The 22963-nt window shown below is 41.7% G+C and overlaps 2 protein-coding genes across 6 annotated transcripts in view; one reads left to right on the top strand and one right to left on the bottom strand.

The window, feature by feature from the left end:
• The window catches only part of hcn4 (hyperpolarization activated cyclic nucleotide-gated potassium channel 4), an 84560-nt gene extending 64499 nt beyond the window's left edge, over positions 1-20061 (bottom strand). Inside the window, exon 1 of the mRNA XM_066684897.1 lies at positions 19376-20061. Coding sequence (XP_066540994.1) covers positions 19376-20061 — 686 coding nt within the window. The remainder of the gene's footprint in view (positions 1-19375) is intronic.
• A 1521-nt stretch (positions 20062-21582) lies between these two features.
• rec114 (REC114 meiotic recombination protein) overlaps positions 21583-22963 on the top strand; it is a 43281-nt gene continuing 41900 nt past the window's right edge. For 4 of the 5 annotated variants that reach the window (XR_010804523.1, XR_010804524.1, XM_066685229.1 and 1 more), the window contains exon 1: positions 21583-21840. Coding sequence is in view for 3 of the 5 variants with exons in the window: in XM_066685229.1 (XP_066541326.1) it covers positions 21739-21840 (102 nt within the window). In the remaining 2 variants the exon portion in view is untranslated. The remainder of the gene's footprint in view (positions 21841-22963) is intronic. The other variant, XM_066685228.1, reaches the window with a different exon arrangement.

Below are 22963 nucleotides of genomic sequence, written 5' to 3'. Positions count from 1 at the left end.
CTTATGCACCGAACAGCAATTCAAAGTACCAGGACTGGGTTCCTCAAGGCTCTGGATGCTGTGGGGCTGTCCTGGCTGACACGTCTTTGCAACATCGTGTAGACATCGGGGGCAGTGCCTTTGGACTGGCAGACTGGGGTGGTGGTTCCCCTGTTTAAGAAGGGGGATCGGAGGGTGTGTTCCAACTATAGGGGGATCACACTCCTCAGCCTCCCCAGTAAGGTCTATGTGGGGGTACTGGAGAAGAGAGTCCGACTGATAGTCGAACCTCGGATTCAGGAGGAACAATGCAGATTCCACCTAGGTCGTGGAACACAGGACCAGCTCTTTACCCTCGCTAGGATCCTGGAGGGTGCGTGGGAGTTTGCTCAACCAGTCTACATGTGTTTTGTGGATCTGGAGAAGGCATTCGACCGTGTCCCTTGGGTTATTCTGTGGGGGGTGGTCTGGGAGTTCTGGGCTCTTTGCCACGAGTCATCCAGTCCCTGTATAAACAGAGCAGGAGTCTGGTTCATATGGCTGGCAGTAAGTCCGACTGGTTTCCAGTTGGATTTAGATTCCGTCAGGGCTGCCCGTTGTCACCGGTTCTGTTCATAATTTTTATGGACAGAATTTCTTGGTGTATCCAAGTGGCAGAAGGCGTCCGGTTTGGTTGTCTCAGGATTCCATGTCTGCATTTGCGGATGATGTTGTCTTGTTGGCTTCATCAAGCCGGGACCTACAGCTCTTGCTGGATTGATTGATTGTCTGTAACCGCTTATCCAGTTCAGGGTTGCGGTGGGTCCAGAGCCCACCCGGAATCACTGGGCACAAGGCAGGAACACACCCTGGAGGAGGAGCCAGTCCTTCGCAGGGCAACACACATTCACTCACACCTATGGACACTTTTTGAGTCACCAATCCACCTACCAACATGTGCTTTTGGACCGTGGGAGGAAACCAGAGCACCTGGAGGAAACCCACGCAGACACGTGGAGAACACACTCGAAGCGGTACTCAAACCCCTCAGCCACAGGACTCAGGAGCTGTGTGACTGCGACCTGCTGCTCCACTGTGCCACCCTTCAATTTAATATCATTGATTTTATATAACATTGACTTTGTTGCAATAGTGTGTTCTTGAAATTAATAAAAGTGTTTGTCATATCGCCAAGAATATCATTATTGCCAAAATACCCTGAATTATTGTGATATAATTTTAGGGCCATATCGCCCACCCCTAGCATGTAGTATAAAAATTTCTTTAAAATTCCTTGCTACTAATTACATACACATTCATTAAATCGATTCCATTTATTTAGGAAACCGAAAACGGGATCTATTCATTTTTTTACACCTTTATTTGTGTATACATGCAATGAGCTGTTGTAGTGTAACGGTGAAACAACTGTGAAAAAGTGAATAAGAGAGAGAAATATAGAGAGAAACTCTGCAGGAGGTTGAAGAATGGCACCCAGACAGGTCGTCTGCCAATTTAAAGACAGGGAGGTGCTCCCCTTCATTCCACCATACCCTGACTGAATGAGGGCAATGTGTGTGTTTGTATGTGTGTGTGTGTGTGTAAGAGAGAGAGAGAGAAAGAGTGAGTGTGTGTGTGTGCGCCCCTCCCTCTGATTTTAAATGTGACTGATTGAGTGACTGAAATCTGCTCTATTATGAAAAGCATTTTCCCTCTTGAATAATGCATTTTCTTGCTCTTGTTGGTTGTTTGCCGGCTTGCTGTTTGTTTGCGAAGTTGTTGTTTGTTTGAAGAATCCTCTTCAGAAGTGCTGATGTGCCATCTGCCTGTGAATAATGCCTTGTGTCACATTAGAGAGAGGAGAAAGAAGGAGAGATGGAGTGAGATAGAAAAAGAGAGCAAGGGAGGAAGGAAGGGAGGAAGAAAGGAAAGAAACGAGACAGAGCGGATGCTGTCTCATGTCATATTAGATAGTAACAGCATAATGTGCCTGTATGAATTAGCCTTCTCCAGTGCACCCTGTCTTACACAGTGCATCTCAACTACTTGGGAGAGGGGGGCGGCACTGAACAGTTGGCCTGTATCTGTGTGTGTGTGTGTGTGTGTGTGTGTGTGTGTGTGAGAGAGAGAGAGAGAGAGAGCATGTGACTGAATTTGTTGTAGCACTGTCTACAAGTAATCATACATCACTAACTGAATGGGAACAAAAACTTCCTCCACATGTAGTCTATCAGCCATGATTGGCATCTGGACCTAGTAGTTCACAAGATCTATGTAGCTAACAAGCAGCTGAACTTTCCCACCAATTAATGTTTTTATATATCCTCCCTCTTGACGATGCCCTCAGAAATCATCCAAAATCAGGCTCCTATCGCTCTGAAAGCTAGAGGTCTATAAGCACTACACCTATAGCCACATTACTACTGTTTCAAATGGGAACAAAGGTTTCAAATCTCATAATCAATTTATCTCCTAAGAAGAAATTCATTCATTCATTAATTATCTGTAAGCGCTTTTCCAATTCAGGGTCGCGGTGGGTCCAGAGCCTACCTGGAATCAATGGGCGCAAGGTGGGAATACACCCTGGAGGGGGCGCCAGTCCTTCACAGGGCAACACACACTCACACATTCACACACACACTCACACCTACAGTCACTTTTGAGTCGCCAATCCACCTACCAACGTGTGTTTTTGGACTGTGGGAGGAAACCGGAGCTAAGAAGAATTTTTAACACTAATAAGATGCTTTTTAAAAGTGGAGTGGAGAGAAAAAATGAGAAATGAGACATAAGAGAGTCATACAGGAGCCAAAGGAAAGATAAAGGAAAGTAAGTTTTAGTTAATCCCCCCACCATTATCAAGATCAAGTGAAAAAAAAAGAGAAACTCTTTTTAATGTTTTGATAAAATACTATTTTAAGACTGAATGTCTTGTAATCTCAAGGGATAAAATGGCCTGGACATTGTGATACATCAAGCTCTAATCCATATCTCGACAGCCAAAAACGTTGAGAGGTCAATGGGACTGCCCTTCTTATTGGTTTTACCTTCTGCCCTCAGAAAGGCTCCATTATGACAGCCCTGTGTTTGCTAAGTGTGGCCTCCAGGCTAGCTGCTAGCACATGACCACAGACTATTTTGTTTGCTCTGATTCAAACACTGAGCTCAGACAAAGCTTGCAGACACAGGTGCTGGAATTTCTGAAAGATAACAGCTGTCTCAGCTCAACATACTGTCGGCAGATCCTTTTATAAGAAGATTTAATTCAGAGGGGAGAGTTGCGGAAAGTAAATCCTCTCAACTGTGGGATGGGTGAAAACAGATGGGTTGACTAAACATGTAACGGAGGAGGAGCAAGAGAGGGGAGGGAAGTTGGAAAAAGAGAATAGGCATTTTAAGTCAAAAATTGACAGTTAAGTTGAATGTATTTTTGGCTTTATCTTGATAAAGGAAATATTAGAGCTGTACAATCCACAGATGTTAATAATCTAGTCTTTCAATTGCACACAAGAAAATAGGCCTCAATAATCATGATTTTTCAGCATTGAAGTTCCTACATTGCAGCAGACGTTTTTTTACATATTTAAAACTTTTCATCTAGGACACATTTGACAAAATAGTACAAACGCATTCAAATCCAACACACTTGTGCTAAATGCAAGTTGATTCAAATAAGTCCCAGCTGAGCCCTGAGTCTTAAATATTAGAATTAGTTTGGTCCCATTATTAGCTGCAGGCAGCGCTGCAAAAAATTAATCCCTAGCTTTAAAAAAAAGAGTAGCACTTCATCACAGTAAATCCTTTGGTCTGAAGGACAGAACCAAGCCCTACACCGACACTAAATGTGATGTTTAATTGGCAAAAGGTTCATTCGTCGGTACATTTGATTTTTAAAAAATCCTCATCAATTCCTCATCTGATTCCAGTCATAAGTGGGGGCCAACTAGTGGCCCTCCGATGAACTCGTGCTCTCCTGACAGGAAGAAGGGCCCTTTTTCGAGCCCCATTACTCAAAATTCTGCCAATATACCCTGTAAAATTAAAGAATGTCTATACATATAATGAGATACTTACATTCATTATCTGTAACCGCTTATCCAGTTCAGGGTCACGGTGGGTCCAGAGCCTACCTGGAATCATTTGGCGCAAGGCAGGAATACACCCTGGAGGGGGCACCAGTCCTTCACAGGGCAACACACACACACACACACACACACACATTCACTCACACCTACGGACAATTTTTGAGTCACCAATCCACCTGCATCGTGTGTTTTTGGACTGTGGGAGGAAACCGTAGCACCCGGAGGAAACCCACGCGGACACAGGGAGAACACACCAACTCCTCACAGACAGTCACCTGGAGCAGGAATCGAATCCACAACCTCCAGGCCCCTAGAGCTGTGTGACTGCGACACCTACCTGCTGCGCCACCGTGCCGCCCCCGAGATACTTACAATAAATGGTAATTATTGACCATCAAAAAATGTTTTACCAGACGGCAGAATCAGAAAACAAATTATTTCTGTTTTCTGTTTAACTTGAAAGAAGTGTAATGGTTTTGGGGAGCTCCCATCAAAGATATCAGATACTGAGGTTCTCTCTCTCTCTCTCTCTCTGTGTGTGTGTGAGAATGAGTGAGTGAATGTTTCATTTTATGAATGTGAAATAGATATACTTCATGTGAACATGATAGTTAATTTATCAAAAAGTTTACATTTCGGAGGAAGTGTAAGATACAGAGAACTATACAGAAATGTTTTCATACATTTCATTCTTCAAGAAAGATAAATGACAATATCGACCATTGATTATGAATAGTTTCTTCCTTTTATAGATCAGTATAGGGAGGTACATGTGACCTTGTGCCTTATTGAGTTACGAAAAAACAAATTCTGTGTATGAGCAGCTAATCTAACACACACACACACACACACACACACACACACACACACACACTCATCCTCCTCTGCCTGTCTCAGTCCTCAACCATTATCTTCCGCTAGCAGGTGATGTAATCAGCAAATGGAGGGAGCAATATGAAAGCCTCTCTATCCCTCTCAGCCATACTGATCCAGGGGCGTGGGGAGGTGGGAGGGGGATGAGAAAGATGGAGGATGGGATATGAGAGACAAGAGGAAGAAAGTGAGATATGGGACAATGAATGATAGGGATGGAGTGAAAAGTCAGAGAGAGAGAGAGAGAGAGAGAGAGAGAGAGAGAATTAGATTGCATGGAGAAGGGGGGCAGTGAGAAAAAGGCAAAGGGCTTGAGAGGCAGCCAAAAACAGACAAAAAAAAGAATGTGTGACACAAATGTGAAAGGATGGTGACTGTAGGAAGAGGGGTGAGAAAATAAAGAGAGCAAAAAGGTAAAGAATGATCGAAGGAGATGGCATTCATCCCAATTCATAATTTCAAACCACTGGGAAAAAAATACAGTCCAAATTAATGCTGCTTAAAAGCAAGCAGTTTATAGAAAACCCCTTTACTAAGAAGTCATTTTCGGCAAAAAATAAAGCATGAAAGGAAATGTAGGACACAGGGCTGACTGCATAGGATTCCTCTTTTCTTTTTTTTTTTGCCTGTGCGGCATGAGAAGGCAAAAAGCACAGGCTTAGTGGGACAGTTAAACCAAATAGGAAGGATTTAACCAGTCTATTTGTTATATCAATCATTTCTTGAGAGCATGCGCTAAATAGCACCATCCATACTGATCTGAGTGAGAGTTTGCAGAGACTCTGCTTGAGGAATGGGGCTATTTTTGGACAGAGGGAAAATGAAATGCGCTGCAGAATTTACCTGAATGACAAATAAGTAAATGAGGGAAGGCATCCTTCTGTCTCCGCAGACGGCCTACAAACGCGGGGACTCCCCTGGAGAGGTTTCTGTGTGTGTGTGTGTGTGTCTGTGTGCGCACATGCACTTCTATTTGTGCATGGCTGAGCGTGTATGAGACACAGAGGAGTACGAGGGGGAGGTATGTGGGTATGTGGGAAGTATATGTAAACCCCACACAGCATGCACCTGCCTGTGGAAATGTGATGGTGTGTGTTCTGGGCTTCAGACCCCATATGTCTCTTAAATAGGGGTCCCCAAGTATAACACAGCATTCTCTTGCTGCAACACACACACACACATAAAATGAATCTATCAATGTATAAGGATAATGAACTCATACTGGTATGAGCTCAGTTCTAGAGGTTCGTAATGGCATCCTGGGGCTGACCACTGTGTCTCCACACACTGATTCATTGGTTGTATCCACCAAGACTGGCAGTCTATGGAGTAACTCCATTGCAGCCTTTGGCAACAAGGATGTGGTGCTAAAGGAACACTGTGTATTATTATTACCTTAAAATTACAGCTTCAAAACTGCTGTGATACTTTGCTGACCTGGAACAGGGAGAATAAAGTCTGTGTCATTGCTGCTCTGGTCTCAGCACTGCAGAAACTTCACTGGTTAATTTTTGAAGGAGGGTAGGAAACCACCGTCCTTCCACCTCCACATTGATATCAGTATGGGTATTAGATGGGGCTTCAGTAACAAAAACACAAATCTTATATAGCGTTTCTTTATTTAGTCCTACATTGTGCAGTCTGCATGCCACAAACTGGCATTTGTGACTAAATAGTTTGTGAGAAGTAAAAAATGTCATTTCAAAGTTTAGAATTTTTGCGATACGAAAACAGACCTAATGACATAATACATTCATTATCTGTAACCGCTTATCCAGTTCAGGGTCGCGGTGGGTCTGGAGCCTACCCAGAAACACTGGGCACAAGGCGGGAACACTCCCTGGAGTGGGGAGTAAATCTAAAGGATTGTTGCTAAATATGGTATAAGACTTATAAGCCGTGTACATTCAACAGCAGTTGTTGCAAAAAAAAAAAAATAATTATTACAATCTGCTGTAGCAAACGCTTTTCTACAAATTAAATTTGTGTTTAACATCTGTCAGTGAGTGTTATCTATGTTCTATTTCCTTGTGAATGCAGAATGTTCTTTAAAAAATATGTTTTTATTTTCTGTGCCCCTCCCCCTTTAAATGTACAAGAGTCATCTGGGGACAGCAAGGAAATCTCCCACTCCCCATCAAGACTGTCACATCCAAATGACCTGGAGTGAGATCTCTTTGGCAGATTGCCCCATACTGGCCTACTAAAGGGTCAGCTAAATGTCAATCTGACAGCCTGACATACGTCTGAAAGCAGGAACACTGCCACCCTCAGTGTGAACGAGAAATGATCATTTGGCCACTTTATTTATTTATTTATTTATTTATTTTCATATGATAAATGGAACCGACATATATGCACACACCAGATACAAACACACATGCATATCCACATTACATCCCATTTAAGGACTTTTTTGCATCCTATTTTAACCCTATTAAGCCTTTTTAAGCCTTGACATGTAACTCTGATGTGATTGTTAAATATTATCCAGTGGTTTACAATATTGGGGTAATATACGACACTGGTTCCCAAAGAATGAAATACATTACATTGACACAATTACTGTTTTTTAATCCACTTAACTTTCACAAGAACCGTGTTGATTAAACATCTTCTCTCATGTGGACCTTTTTTTCAAAGCATCAAAAAATACAATTCAGAAATATTGAGGACAGTGAAAAAATAAAAAAGACCCAACATTTTTTTTCCAGAAAATACACAATCACAAACACACCTGGATCCACTGTAACACAATGTGTGTTGAAAAAAAAAAAGTATTGAGTCACGAATGGAGAGTGGACATGACTGTGTGTCCTCCCGGGGAGATTATAAATTGATATTGTTGAGGACAGTGAAAAGAGAATAGGGGGAGGGTGTGCAGTGCACCATTCATTTGGTTTTAAAAACACATCCATCCTCCAGATGTGGAAACACATCTACTCAGCTCTTTCTGGCATGAGTGAGTGTTGTATTACTATATACACACAATACAACATTCACTCATGCCAGAAACAGCTGAGTGCTCGAGGCAGATTTCTCAGATTATGAAAATTCAAATGTCATATCAATCAACATGATCCCACAGACGTGTTAATGACACGCTGCAGTATGACGGCATACACGCACACACACATACAGGTGCGCACACACACATACACACACGGTCACTGACACCACATCTGTATGTCTTCTGAAATACCTGGAAAAGCTTACAAACACTCTCTCTTTCTCTCTCTCTCTCTCACACACACACACGCACAATCAATTTCCTGAACAGACTCGCATGTGTCCTGCTTTCTCCCGTCCACATAAGTGTGCCTAGGTCATCCAGCCAGCATTATTTCAATCACTCTGCTGGCCCATCCCTACATCCCTGCTCTCTTTCTCCCCATCCCTCCTCCATTAAATAAATTGTGTTGTCATAATCTCCTCTGATGTGTGCTCCTAATATTGGTGGATGGACACGACAGACTTTTTTTTTTTTTATTACCCCACTTTCACTCCACCCTCCTAACGCCCTAATCCTTTGCTTTACCTTTGGTACATTACAATAAAGAGGGGCAAGGTGAGAGAGAGACAGAGAGAAACACACACAGAGAGAGAGAGAGAGAGAGAGAGAGACTACATTTAAATGATTTCAAATACAGTATTGTATGTACATTTTATATGCATATTTTTTATCATTATAGTTAATTGATGTAAACAACCTCTGATTCTGATCCCTCCAGTTGCATCACGAGTTTCGTTGTTGTTGTATTTCAGCCTCTTTCCTGAATGTATTATTACTCACGTTGTCCTAAATGTACATTAACAGCTGATCCAGAGCGACTTACAAAATATGAACAGTGGCTCATGATACTTTTAGTTGTTTGGAAAATTCTTATAAAGAACTACCAGGCTGCTTGAGGTCAACTAGTCTCAATTGTATTTATGCAATAACAATAATAAATCTTTTTTATTATCCCATTACAAAACACCAGCTGGCCATTACATTATGAGGATACTTCATGATGAATGAACCACCAGAAATGGTTTAAAACTACCAGGAGTGCAAATATTATAAAAAGAATAATAAAACAAATCACATTACTAAGTTTGATTGCAAACTGTGGTGTTTCCGTTCAAAATATATTTGGATACAGCTAAAGGAAATGCCTTACATTAACATGATTAACATGATTAACATTAACATGATCAAATTAATCTTTTTCAGAGCATTCAACATACAGGGGTTGGAGAATGAAATTGAAACACCTGGTTTTAGACCACAATAATTTATTAGTATGGTGTAGGGCCTCCTTTTGCGGCCAATACAGCATCAATTCGTCTTGGGAATGACATATACAAGTCCTGCACAGTGGTCAGAGGGATTGTAAGCCATTCTTCTTGCAGGATAGTGGCCAGGTCACTACGTGATGCTGTTGGAGGAAAACGTTTCCTGACTCGCTCCTCCAAAACACCCCAAAGTGGCTCAATAATATTTAGATCTGGTGACTGTGCAGGCCATGGGAGATGTTCAACTTTCATGTTCATCAAACCAATCTTTCACCAGTCTTGCTGTGTGTGTTGGTGCATTGTCGTCCTGATACACGGCACCGCCTTCAGGATACAATGTTTGAACCATTGGATGCACATGGTCTTACTGGTGCAATGTGCAATTAATGAAGATTGGCCACCAGGCTGCTCCAATTTAGCCATGAAACCTCCCACACTAAAATGACAGGTGTTTCAGTTTCATTGTCTAACCTCTGAACATTACAACCATTACATGACCAGACAAAACGAAATCGGGCATTTTATAGTCAAATATTTGTGAAATCCTGCTCCTCAAACATTTAGAAAATTAAGGTACTAATATGTAGTTTGCAACCCCATCCCTCCCTGCAGTAACAACCTCTACTTTTCTTGAAAGGCTTTCACTAGATGCAGGAAGATTTCTTTAAGGATTTGATGGCATTTAGCTACGTGTATTAATCAGGAGAGATAATAATGTTGGATCACAAACCTATCCCAAATATATATGTGCTCTGTCTCTCCAAATAAAACAGCTCCAAAGCCGAATACAAGAATCATAAAAATAGGTTCCCTTAACATTCCTCTGGATTATGTCAAAAAGAAAATATGGAAGTAGGTATCAAAAGTGCAGACAACCGTGAAAAACTTACTCTGATATTTATCAGCAGCCACAAAACAGACTTTGTCCTGGACCTCAGTGTGTAAGTAGACTGAGAAAAGGCAGGTACAGGTTTTACTCCTCTTTGTTTCCTTATCTCACTTTCAAACACATCAGCAATCTGGACGAGTGCAGGTCTACTGGACCCAAACAAATCAATAGAGTAATGCACCCAACAATCAACTGTAATCAAAACCTAGTGAAAGGATCACACACTGTCATTTGATCTTTAGCTCAAGTATGTTTGTGCGTACAGTACATCAGCATCAAAGTACGAGTACAGTGTTTGAATATCAGGAAAATGTGTGGGTTGAGAGATACAAAGCCCACAAGCACTGGGCTTTAGAACAATATAGCTCCATCAAATACCTTGACGGGCGGCACGGTGGCGCAGCAGGTAGTGTCACAGTCACACAGCTCCAGGGGCCTGGAGGTTGTAGGTTGTGGTGACTGTCTGTGAGGAGTTGATGTGTTCCCCCCGTGTCTGTGTGGGTTTCCTCCGGGTACTCCGGTTTCCTCCCACAGCCCAAAAACACATGTTGGTAGATGGATTGGTGACTCAAAAGTGTCCTTAGGTGTGAGTGAATGTGTGTGTGTGTGTGTGTTGGCCTGGGAAGGACTCTGGGAAGGCTCTGGACCCACCGCGACCCTAAACTGGATAAGTGCTTACAGATAATGAATGAATTAATGAAAATACCTTCATCTGAATAGTCACACCTAGTGTAAAGCCTTCCCTGAAGAGAACAGTTGTGGGGACTACAAGCTTTTACCCCTAACTCCCTAATACCCTTGATTGCTGGTATATTCTGTCTTTTTTTGATGTCAGATCTCTCCTAAGTAAATGTCATGAAACGTACTGTATCTTGGGAACAGTGATTTAATAATATATTTGTCCCATATCACCCAGCCTTACTGAAGGTAACACATTTATATTTCTCAGTTCAGCTCATGGGGGATGGCTGGACTTTTTTTTCCCCTGCTGCAGCACAAATGATTTAGCTCACGAAGGACTTGATGATTAGCTGTTGATTTGCAACTTGGGTGTTAAAACCAAGGCATGATGAACCTCTGCAGTGCACAGCATTGGAATTGAAAATGACTGCCAGACTGAGGATCTGTATTAGGCAACTGGATCAAAATGTGCAAAATGAACCCATGCAAATATTGTTGGTTTCAGACAGAGATGACTGCAATGTTTGTCCTGAATGATGTTATATTTATAAGAGCAGAATTCTATACTGATATTAGAACTCTTTCAGATACCATTGCCAAAATGAGTGGTGCCTCACACATGGTACTGAATGCTCCAATTTCAATTTATAAAATTGTTAAACCGTAGGATGTATTAAACTGTAAGTTATGTGGCAAAAAACGATGGTAAAGCTAATAAAAACAAATGTAAACAAAGTCTTTCAGAACCTATGCATGAATTATGCATGAATACATTACTGGCTGCCATAGTCTGACCAGGGTTCAGACAGAAGACTTATTTAGACCATATTTATGTCAGGACCCTTTACAGAAATAATCTACAACCTACAAATACATTACCCATATTTCAAGCTTAAGGTTTCATTCATGGCTATAGATGTATGTACATTACCGTTACCATATTGCAGATAAAACTTAAAACTCATCCCCTATTGGCAAAAACGGACATCAGAAATGTTATTGTACCTTGTGTTTAGACTAATAGTTTAGCACTGAGGCCTTTTATCTGAGCTGTGACATCAACCCATTACCTAAGAGATAGGGGAAGATGGATGACCATCTCACCCACTAGGGTAAAGCTCTTAGTTTCTCGGTCATGGATGGCTGTGGCACCATCAGGGATCAAAGTGACCTGGTAATGGAGATCACAGAGTCAATTACACCACCCATGAGTCTGTTTTAGATATTTTAACTATGAAGTGACCTTATAATTAAGTAGGGTGACCAGGGTGATCCTCTTGTTTAGACTTAAAAAAAATTCACAGACGTCCAGGATTTTGTTTTTCTAGAGCTTATAAAGAATTTCGAGAAGCGTTTTGTTCACAAACTAGTCCCGCCCTCCCCTACTCCTTTTGGTTCGCTTGAGTAAGAAGGGGGAGTGGTGAAGTAGCCTAAAATCTTCTGATTGGACGATCTGACTGTAGAGCTATCGTTATTGGTTTATAACCTTCTCTGTAAACATTTAATTGGTCAGTCTGCACGTCAGTAGTCCTTGTTTACGTCAGGCAAAGGGTTATGTACCTACCCTCATCTCGAGCAACTATGCTGAAACGTAAATTTAAGTTCTCGTAAATTTAAGAGGACACGCCCCCCCCACCCCTACCCCCCTCCCCCAGGAGGAGATGACAATCAGGGCCTATCACAGATTATAGCATTTTCAAAAATATCTGGTGTCCTCCATCATCACTATAGCATAAATACAGTGTTTTATATCTATCAGGATCTGGATATTATTTTGAAAAAAGACACGTGTCAGATAAAATGATGGAGTGCATAGAATGCCGAATGTAAAAGTGAGATGTGAAATTGTGTTGTTTATGGTCATTGTACAACATTCATTCATTCGATGTCTGCAACCACTTATCCAGTTCAGGCTCGCAGTGGGTCTGGAGCCCACCCCGGATCACTGGGCACAAGGCAAGAATACACCCTGGAGGTAGCGCCCTTTCTTCAGAGGGCAACACACTCACACCTATGGACACTTTTGAGTCATCAATCCACCTATCAACATATGTTTTTTGGACTGTGGGAGGAAACCAGAGCACCCGGGGGAAACCCACGCAGACAACCTCACAAATAAATGACCCGGAGTGGGACTTGAACCCACAACTTCCGGGTCTCTGGAGCTGTGTGACTGCGACACTACCTGCTGCACCACCATTGTACAACAGTGCAATATATTTTAGCCTTTGTATTGAACACATCAATGGCAGTGAACACACACACACACACACACACACACATTACAGGCCCCACTCAAGGGCACTTCGGCCGTGGATTTTCCTGCGAGCTGTGGATGAAGCAGAAAACCTTCTGATCCTAAGCCCACTTCTCTAACAATAAGGCCATGGCTGCCCAAATAAAATATAAAAATGATAAATAAATAAAAGTAAGCCTTTTTAATGTTATCTCTTTTAGTGTTTGCAAAGTAGGACTTTATACGCAGTCAAATGACTAAGCTTTTTAAAGATACAGATGTTCTTATTGTTTTGGGGTTTATTCTTTGAGTTCTGCCCACAGCTGAAACACAGTTTTGATACATCAGACAAATTCTGACAGTAAGGGAACAGTCATATCTTGGTTTTATAGGTTCATATCTGCACAGACAACATTTCAGAACTCACTAACCTTGCCAATGATGCTTAAAGGATGTATAACACACATTTCAATTGCAATGTATAAGAACATTTCATCTCCAAAACATATTTTGCAGTCTCAAATACAAAAATCAAAGTGTCTCTCTCCCTCTGTGTGTGTGTGTGTGTGTGTGCCTAATGGCAGAACAACATAAAACCCTAATGTGCATTCTGTATTCTAAATATGTTCTACTTTGCTTTAATGTATTCTGCTGGAGCTGGGGAAAAAGAGGTAAAAAATAAACCTGGGGAGGGATGACTCCTTTCTTTCTCAGTCTCGCTCTTTCTCTTTCTTTTCTCTTTTTTAATGCAGAGGTAAGTCCCTTTTGGGAGACACGGCTGGTTATGCGAGATGAATAAAAGCCTGGCGGAAAAAAGGAGTGCAGTTTCTGAGAGGGTGAGTGTGAGAAAGGGAGAGAGAGAGAGGGGGGGAGAGAGAGAGAGAGAGAGAGATGCTAATAGTGGGAAAGGAAAGAGAAGGAGAAGAGAGTTACTCCTGGCTGTACAAGCAGAAGACCAGGCTTAGCCTTTTTCTGATTGGACTCTTAGACCTGCTTTTCTGTGGAGAGAAAAGGCTTAATGGTGCCTTCACTAAAAAGCTTTAATGGAAACAGTCTCTTTTTGAAGCCTTTGCGGGGGGAATTAAAGACAGTACAGCGCTGAAAGGTCCAGAGGGTTCCCAATCATACCGTTATTTTTAAAGCTTTTGAAGTTTTAGTGCCTAAAGTGTGTGTTCAGTGTTTCCTGGCACATAGTTAACCTTCCCTTTCTGTCCTTTCTCGATGGAGGGCTCTAGTAGTTCTCAAACAACATTGTCAGCTACTGTTGGTATTGTCGTAGCATGGCACAGAATGTTACACTAGCCATTAGACATGGGCTTTGTCACTGCAGACTCCACATCAAGTGCCATGGTTATATTCAAAAAAGAAAAAGAATCATTTGAGTCAAGGCTTTTTTCACTGGGATTTTTAAATAATCTCATTCATTATCTGTAAGCACTTATCCAGTTCAGCGTCGCGGTGGGTCCAGAGCCTACCTGGAATCATTGGGCGCAAGGTGGGAATACACCCTGGAGGGGGCACCAGTCCTTCACAGGGCAACACACACCCTCACACATTCACACATACAGACACTTTTGAGTCACCAAACCACCTACCAACGTGTGTTTTTGGACTGTGGGAGGAAACCGGAGCACCCGGAGGAAACCCACGCGGACACAGGGAGAACACAGCAAACTCCTTACAGGTCCATGGAGCTGTGTGACTGTGACATCTACCTGCTGCACCACAGTGCCGCCCCTTAAATAATCTCACTGATATTAATGGTAAACAAGTCATTTAGAGTAAAGAAAATCAGAGAAACTCAGTTAAACTCATGTTTGAACAATGACTCATCAGGTAATACACATCATTCAGATATTTTGAATTAGTGGAGTTTTCCCAGTTATTTTCAGTTAATTAAATATTTCTTTTTATGAAAAGAAGAGTTAACAGAGGGAAATCATCAGTCTGTTTGAGTTGCCGCTCTGTCTCTAACGTCAGATGTAGCTGAGTCCTGAAGGAGACCCAGTTCCAGTGAGGATCTACTGGTTGACTCATTTCCCAGAGAGATTCACTAGTTTGCAAATAAGAAGAAAAAGAAAAAACCACTTGGCTCTAGTTCTGGAAACAAGTCAGTGGAATGGATTATGATGCCATTTATAATCTCCCTTTTCCATCAGAAGATGCTGCCTACCCAACTTCAGATTAGAAAATACTTGACATGTGAATATATTGCTGGATCTCTCCAGTCATCCCTTTATGCCCCTTCCACTGTTTTGGCATGGAGAAAGCGACAGACAAACTATTTCAAACAATGCCTCGCTCATTATTCATTTTTCTAATAAATGTTTATATTTACATTTCACGCCCACTCCACACAACAACAGTTCCAAAAGCAAGTAATATCTTTTAGGATTTCATACATAGAGAAAGGACTATGGCTGTTCAAGTGCTTCATAATGTACCTAGTATCTCTGTAACTTTCAAGGATGAGAACAAAACAGTAAAAACGTAATTCCAGTTAAATTGCTTTCCCTAATGTTTTCTGGTATAAATGAGCCCATAAAACTGGGATGCAAGTATGCTGGTAATACATACTGCAAATCTTCCTAGACCTACCTAATAATATGGGCGGCACAGTGGCGCAGCAGGTAGTGTCGCAGTGTGAGCTCCAGGGACCTGGAGGTTGTGGGTTCAAGTCACACTCCAGGTGACTGTCTGTGAGGAGTTTGGTGTGTTCTCCCCGTGTCTGTGTGGGTTTCCTCCGGGTGCTCCGGTTTCCTCCCACAGTCCAAAAACACATGTTGGTAGGTGGATTGGTGACTCAAAAGTGTTCGTAGGTGTGAGTGAATGTGTGTGTGTTGCCCTGTGAAGGACTGGCGCCCCCTCCAGGGTGTATTCCTGCCTTGCGCCCAATGATTCCAGGTAGGCTCTGGACCCACCGCGACCCTGAACTGGATAAGCGCTTACAGATAATGAATGAATGAATAAATAATATGTGAATAAAATGTCATGAATGTTATCTGGCACAATCCACCATCTCCTCTATGTGCATTTCTTATATTTTAATTGTACAAGGACAGGAAGTGTCAGGTAGATATGCTGAGAAGTGACATTTCCTTTAAGACTTATTCTGCATTACCTACTATGTATTATCCCGTCACCATAACACAATTTCAAGGGAGCAGTTATGAGAGAGATTTATGGAATTCAAAAGGTTTATAAGAGGTTAAGAATGAATGACCTCTCAAAACGTATTTGAACATTTTACAAACCTGAAGTGCGAACACGCTTGCACTGTTTTGACATTTACTCTTATTACCACCTCATACAGACATTCCAGTCGTGAGTCCCACTTGTACCTAGCCATCAGCCGGGAGAGCTGGAAAGCTGTTCAGCTCATTAGAACTGCATTGTGACTGAGCAAAAGCTTCAGACTACAGCTCTATGACCTGTGGAAAGGGTAAAGGCATCAAGCAAATGACTAAATTACAGTGATACAGATAATTCGCCACATACAGGCAGGGCGAAAGGGAAGATTTTAATTGCAGCTCTCTTAATCACTGAGTCAATGAGCAGAAGAGCTGAGCAAAAGCCGAGCCACTTTTTATGCACATGCATACTAATTACACATCCATCGCACCAAAACATGCCACTGAGATGACAGCAAAGCCTTTTAATAGTGGGTTGCCTTGATGGATGCACTGGAAAATTACATGGAAATATGTCACGGGGAATGGACCAAAGGTTGAGAGAGAGAGAGAAGCCTGAGCAGTTGCCCCTGACACAGTAAATACACAACTGAACACGAGGACACAACAAAGACAAGCTGTACGATCCACAAAGAGATAAAGTGACAGTTCACTTTTCAGTTCTCTAGTCCTCAGGCTGTGGCTACTTCCTTAAGGATGCTACATTGTCCTTCCCTTCCACTTTGTGTCTCCCTGGTGTTTGACCTTGGTGTAAGAGATGGTAATTATGGAGCTACATGTAGCAGGAGACTAAGCCTCAATTAATCCTGGAAACTCAGGGTGTTGTATAAGAGGGAGGAAGGTGCTGATGCTGTCTTTGAAGTGTGTGTGTGTGTGTCTAATTGACATAGTGAAACACTACAAAAGTGAGAGGTGGGAATAATAATATTAATAATAAAATCTTATCACAATACCTACACAATTTCATGATAAATGACATATCATGGTGTTCTGACATTGAAGGAACACAGAGGTACTTCCACAATTAAAACAGCCACCAAAAACTCTAAAATAAAAGTCCCAGTACATGTCATATCAGTACTGTTGAAGCAATCACATTATGACCAAATACTGTCAAAGGGATATTTCTAGGGCAATGATTTTCTCCAGCAGCGCTGGACCCGGCTCAAATTCCCTCAGCACTCATGGTATCAGACATGTAGCCCTAAGCATGTGTACATATGAGCCAGCACTGCTGGATGCCTAAAGCCAAGCATCTGGGCACTATACACCAAATGTATGGAGTCAATGTCATCCTCAAGGACACAACTTCATTAAGAAGGAGTGAGAGTGAGTGGATCCCAGGCAAAATTCAAACTGGTTAATCATTTTGATGGTCCCTGAAAGCTTTTAACCAAATAATAGATGCATTCTCAATAGCACATTCAGAAGGGAGGATTTATTTTTCCCCGCAGCATAACTATGAATCATTAGAAACGTTATGGTGTATTTTGTCTTCAGCAGCAGGCCTGTGCAGCACCTATCTCTCCTGAGTACCTACTTTTTATTTCCAGAATAATTTCATGATTTCTGCATCAGTGTCAGGTTATATTCATCACAAGGCTGTTTCTACATCCACTGACATCAGGTTTGAACACATTCGCTTTTCAGGGGAGATGGGGTTTACTCTCAACCTCACAGACGTGTGTGTGTGTGTGTGTGTGTGTGTCCTCAGTATTTTGAACCAGAGAAAAATATGAATGAATCTTGAGCACCATTGGATGCCTTGTTCACCAGTGCAGTTTTCCAGTGACATAAGAATTAAAAATAAAAGCTAAAGTCTGTGCATTTACATTCAGTAAGTAGAAGTAATCTTCTTCTACATAAATACTATATACGTGTATCCGGAACTGATATACACACATGGCAATCTTAGATATACCCTATATTGACATGCATATGTGTGTGTGCTTACAACTGAGGTAAACATGATGTGTTCAATTCCTAAATGCATTTCAATCTTTTTCTTTTTTCTCCATTATATATATTGGTCTATATAACTGTCATTATACTTTAAGAAATATAAGCTGCCTATAAAGCTTAATGCAAGCTCGATTAGAGAAAAAACATTTGTTATATTTGGAAATGTGGTGTTTTGGAATGCAGCCCATGCCTAGGTGATAAACTAAATTGAATGAACCCTCACTTGTCTATGCTTATGTTTTGAACTAACTAACACTGTGTATTGTATTTAGTTTCTTGCGTTTTCTGGCAAACAAGTAAAATTATTACAAATGTCTATATTTGTCAGCATTTGGAGTGAAACTTCAAATAGGGGTCTGTAGATGATCAGTTGAACTCGGTGGGACCTCACACACCTATGAATATGTTTGCACACTTAAAAATAGTACTTTAGTGAGGGCAATAGTCATGTATGAACAATGAGCTCTCATATAATGCATGCATAAATGGCTCTCTGGCTACAGGCTGGTTAAGTGGTACTGTAGTAAAATGTTCTTTTAAGAACTGTTACAAATAATTTCTAAATAGGATCAGAATGAATTCCGTGATTACAATTTAAACAAGACTAGTCTTTTAGGTACCATTTCAAATCACGTATAGCTACATTCAGTTTTGTAAAAGTGGGTGTTACATATTTTACAAATTAGTATATTTAGTATTGGAATGGAATGCTTCTATTTTATAGGTGTAATCACTGTTGGTGCATGAATCACTGTTGGAAACCGATATAGCATTCAGGAGTGAAAGTCTTACTCTTGGGACATTTACAACAGGTTTTCCAACAATAAACAACAATGATCTAACCAAGCAAAGACACCATGCATTTAAATGATTATCTGAGACTTACTTGTTCTACTTAGAGTGATTTAGAGTATAGGTAATAAATGAGTTTGACCTGGATTACAGTAGTGTGTATGTTTATCACATGGTTAAAAACTGATACAGTGTTTTACACTGAAACACAATAGTCTGACGTAACAGTTAACAACAGGTTTCTGTAACGGAGATAACATTAAAGAAACTATTCTATTCAAACGGTCCAGTGAGAGCTCACAGTCCTTTTGGGTTTTTAGAGTTTATATGATGAATGAGACTAGACTGGTACCTCGGACTTCTGTGTGTGTGTGTGTGTGTGTGTGTGTGTGTGCACGCGTTTATGACTGAGGAACTACATGCATTTTACCTGAAATCACTGTAGGGATGAATGATCCAGAAACCTGCAGACTTTACCCTCTCTTGTTCGCGCTCCACCGCCTTCTCGCTGCCGAACATCCTCAGGGAGAACTTGTTGACTCCAGGCTGGAGCATGGCTCCAAACTGCCGGTGCATGAATCCTGCTTGATAGAACCTCTCGTCGTCCGCTAAGATGTGCTCGATTCCGTCCAGCTTCACAAAAGCTGGCTGCTGCTCAGCCCCAGCTCCTGAAGCCCTAGGAGCCCCAGAAGCTTCAGCGGATCCAGGGGCCCCTGCGGCCCCTGGTGCGCCTGCGCCCGGCCCCTGGGGGCTGCTTTCCTCGCTGGCGTCTCCTTCCGTGATCAGCCTCTTCTCCTCGGCTGCCAGAGACGCCAGGCTGTCGCGGAGCCTCCGACAGTCGCCGTTGGAGTTCGTCTTGGCCGCTCGACCCACGTCTGTCTCGGCTACGGCGGCGTCTGTGTCCGTGAACGCGCTCCGGAGCTCCAGGGCGCAGGGTGAGGGCAGAGCCTTCATGCGCAGGCTTTTCCTCCGCGCGTCTTTGTCTCTGTCCCTGTCCCTGTCCTTCTCTTTGTCCCTGTCTCCATCCTCGTCGTCGCCCATGATCGAAGCCCTGTTGCCAATATGCTGAGGCAAACTGTAGAGCCTTTTGCGCATGGACGAGTGCAACCTGTCCATCACTAACGAACAAACGCCGCTGCGTAAACGCACGCTGTTCTCAGTGGACACACAATAGCTTCATGGCAACAAACACCGCCGCTGGGGTCAGTGGCCACGCAAATAACCCACCGTCAGCCTCATGAGCACCGTGGCAATGCGGTGCGTTGACATTCACTACCACCAGCAGTAGCACCTCCAGCATCTGTACTGAGCTCTAAACCATCCGCTTCCCCGCGCTACTGCTGCTGCTAATACTCCTCCTCCTCCTCCTCCTCCCACTGCTACTGAAAGGCACTGTGTTGCTCAGCTCCATAAACACCATGCAAAGTCACAGACAGTGCCTAACAATGTCCTACCCAGCCAGAGTCCTACTGCGCATGCGTCAATAATTAACATAGTAAAGCAACTTTTCGCTTGTCTTCTAATAGTAATGCAGCCTTACTTCATCTCCCAGGGGTTTATTCAATATGCGCATATCATTAAACATGCAATTACTTATCTCTCCTCTGCTTGCCTGCAGCTGAAATGCACTTCCCCACAAGTCGATGGTATTGGTTCTTTAGATTTATGAGGTAAGAAACCATGGCTCTCGGAGCTCACCTTTTTGACACTGTGTTAAGGACACTGCACTTTCAAAGAGGAAATGCGTTGATGGCTTTATTTCTTATTCATATATATTTTTGCGTGATTGCTTATATTTTCTAGTGTATAAACAAAATCACCTCACTGGCATGTTAACAAGGTTAAAAACGTTTTTTGTTTGTTTGTTAGTTTTTTAATTGAGAGGTGTAACATTTTAAATCTTATTTTAAATTATTAAAATTATATTTATTCTTTATTTATTATTTGTCATGATAAAATGATTTAACTGTCTGACATGTAAAGAGATAGTTATTAAAAGTAATAATTTCTCTACTTTTATTTTGACATCTCTGACAATATCTAGACCTTCGGGATGCCAACAAGGAGTTCCCCCAAAAATCCTGCTTTTACTGAACCAAAAGGCTCAAGCCAGCCTCGGTCAGAGAGGCTTAAAAAAAGCTACTCTTTTATGATGTCGACGTCACGGAAAAGTGAGGCATTCCCTGTTCTCCCATTCCCTGGTGTCCTGGATCTATAAATATTCATTAGGAAGCTGATTTCTCTTGTTGCCATAGGAGCGAGGGCATCCAAAGGCCACGCCCACCTGTTTCCAATCACCCAAGAGGTTCCCTGCAGCTTGCACATCAAGGGGAGGTGGGGGGGGTTAGGATCGGAATACGGCACAACATTTATTTAAAAGAAATAAAGGATGAAACATTTCACACCTGTCAGATTTGAACTGGTTATAACTGAATTGTTTAGATTAGCATTATATTTAATGAGGAAATCTGAGTGCAGCAAAATGAACTAGCAGTTGTTTGAAAAGTTTGGAAGCACATTACTCGTTACAGATTTTGCATAATTCGTTTTGCAATTTGTTTAAGTTAAAATACAGATAATCTATGGAAGCATGTGTAGTTTTTCAGAGAAGACATTTTTGAAGTGTGGAGTCATATTCAATATTTTGGATTCGACTCTGGGATCATAGCAAATACTTGGGACTGAAGAATCGATTCAGATAATTGATTATTTGTAGATTCGACTCTCAGCCTTTTAGCAATTCGAGAGTTTTACGTTGAAGTTGGAGGAGCAGCCCAACAAGAGGCGAGAAATATGTCTGAAAATTGTGTAAAAGAAAACTGTGTCTGGAAATTAAAACGTTATGGTCGTTTTCTGCCCAAAGCCAAAGTAACAGGGGAGACATACTCGTGGAAGGTAACTACTGTTAACGTTAAATCTAACAGCCAAAACACGTAAAGAACTTTCACTGGATAATAGTGGGCTGCCGTTAATTGTTGTATATTATTATCGATTTTCTGAGAAATATCAACATATTTATGCAAATAAATAGCTCAAAATTGTGAAAATAATAACTAACTGTAATTTACTGTATCAGAATTTGTATTTCAGTAACCCGAGCCAGCCTGCCAGGTTTTAGCTATTAGCATAGCTTGCTACATGAAGGGGACACACACGACAAACTCTCCCTGTAATTTAAGCTTCAGTTTAAGATTGTGCTCATAAATTGAGAAATACTGCCAGAAAAATACTAATTAGGTTTGACGTTTTGAATACGAGTAATCTTAAATATCCACCAAACTGCATGTTTTTCCAGTTATTAATTCTCTGTGTTACACTAAGATAGTGTCTAAAATATGCTCACTTGAACTTAAAATCCAGTCTGTCAGATTAAATAAATCAATCACCTGTTTGTCTGTCTTCTTTTAAGACTACTCAAGTTATAAATGTGTGTGGTTATGTTTATCAAAAATTAGCCAGGTTTTATTTTTACATTTATTTTCCAACCTCTTATTTTTTCTTTTAGAATGTATCACTACATAATGTGTCTTTTAAATTTGTGTTGAGGTTATCTGTTCTGATTGGTCTATTAAGCTTCAAACTTCAGACTTTTAAACTATATGGTTCAATCCCAAGTCAGTACAGTCTGTTTATAGAAAAAAGCTGCACATAGTACATTTAGCCCTGTGCATTCAGACAGAACTGCCTGAACCTCTTTTTTGTAGGTATGAAAATGTTCAGGGGCGCAGCAGGTAGGTGGTCACACAGCTCCAGGGACCTGGAGGTTGTGGGTTCGAGTCCTGCTCTGGGTGACTGTCTGTGAGGAGTTGGCGTGTTCGCGTGGGTTTCCTCTGGGTGCTCCGGTTTCCTCCCACGGTCCAAAAACACATGTTGGTAGGTGGATTGGCGACTCAAAAGTGTCTGTAGGTGTGAGTGTGTGAGTGAATGTGTGTGTGTGTGTGCTGCCCTGTGAAGGACTGGCTCCAGGGTGTATTCCCGCCTTGCGAGATTGATTCCAGGTAGGCTCTGGACCAACCGC

Source organism: Hoplias malabaricus, chromosome 11 (assembly GCF_029633855.1).
Source record: "Hoplias malabaricus isolate fHopMal1 chromosome 11, fHopMal1.hap1, whole genome shotgun sequence".
In the NCBI taxonomy this organism is placed as follows: domain Eukaryota; kingdom Metazoa; phylum Chordata; class Actinopteri; order Characiformes; family Erythrinidae; genus Hoplias; species Hoplias malabaricus.
The sequence above is the reverse complement of the archived record's forward strand: the minus strand, read 5'-3'. Positions and strand labels throughout refer to the sequence as shown.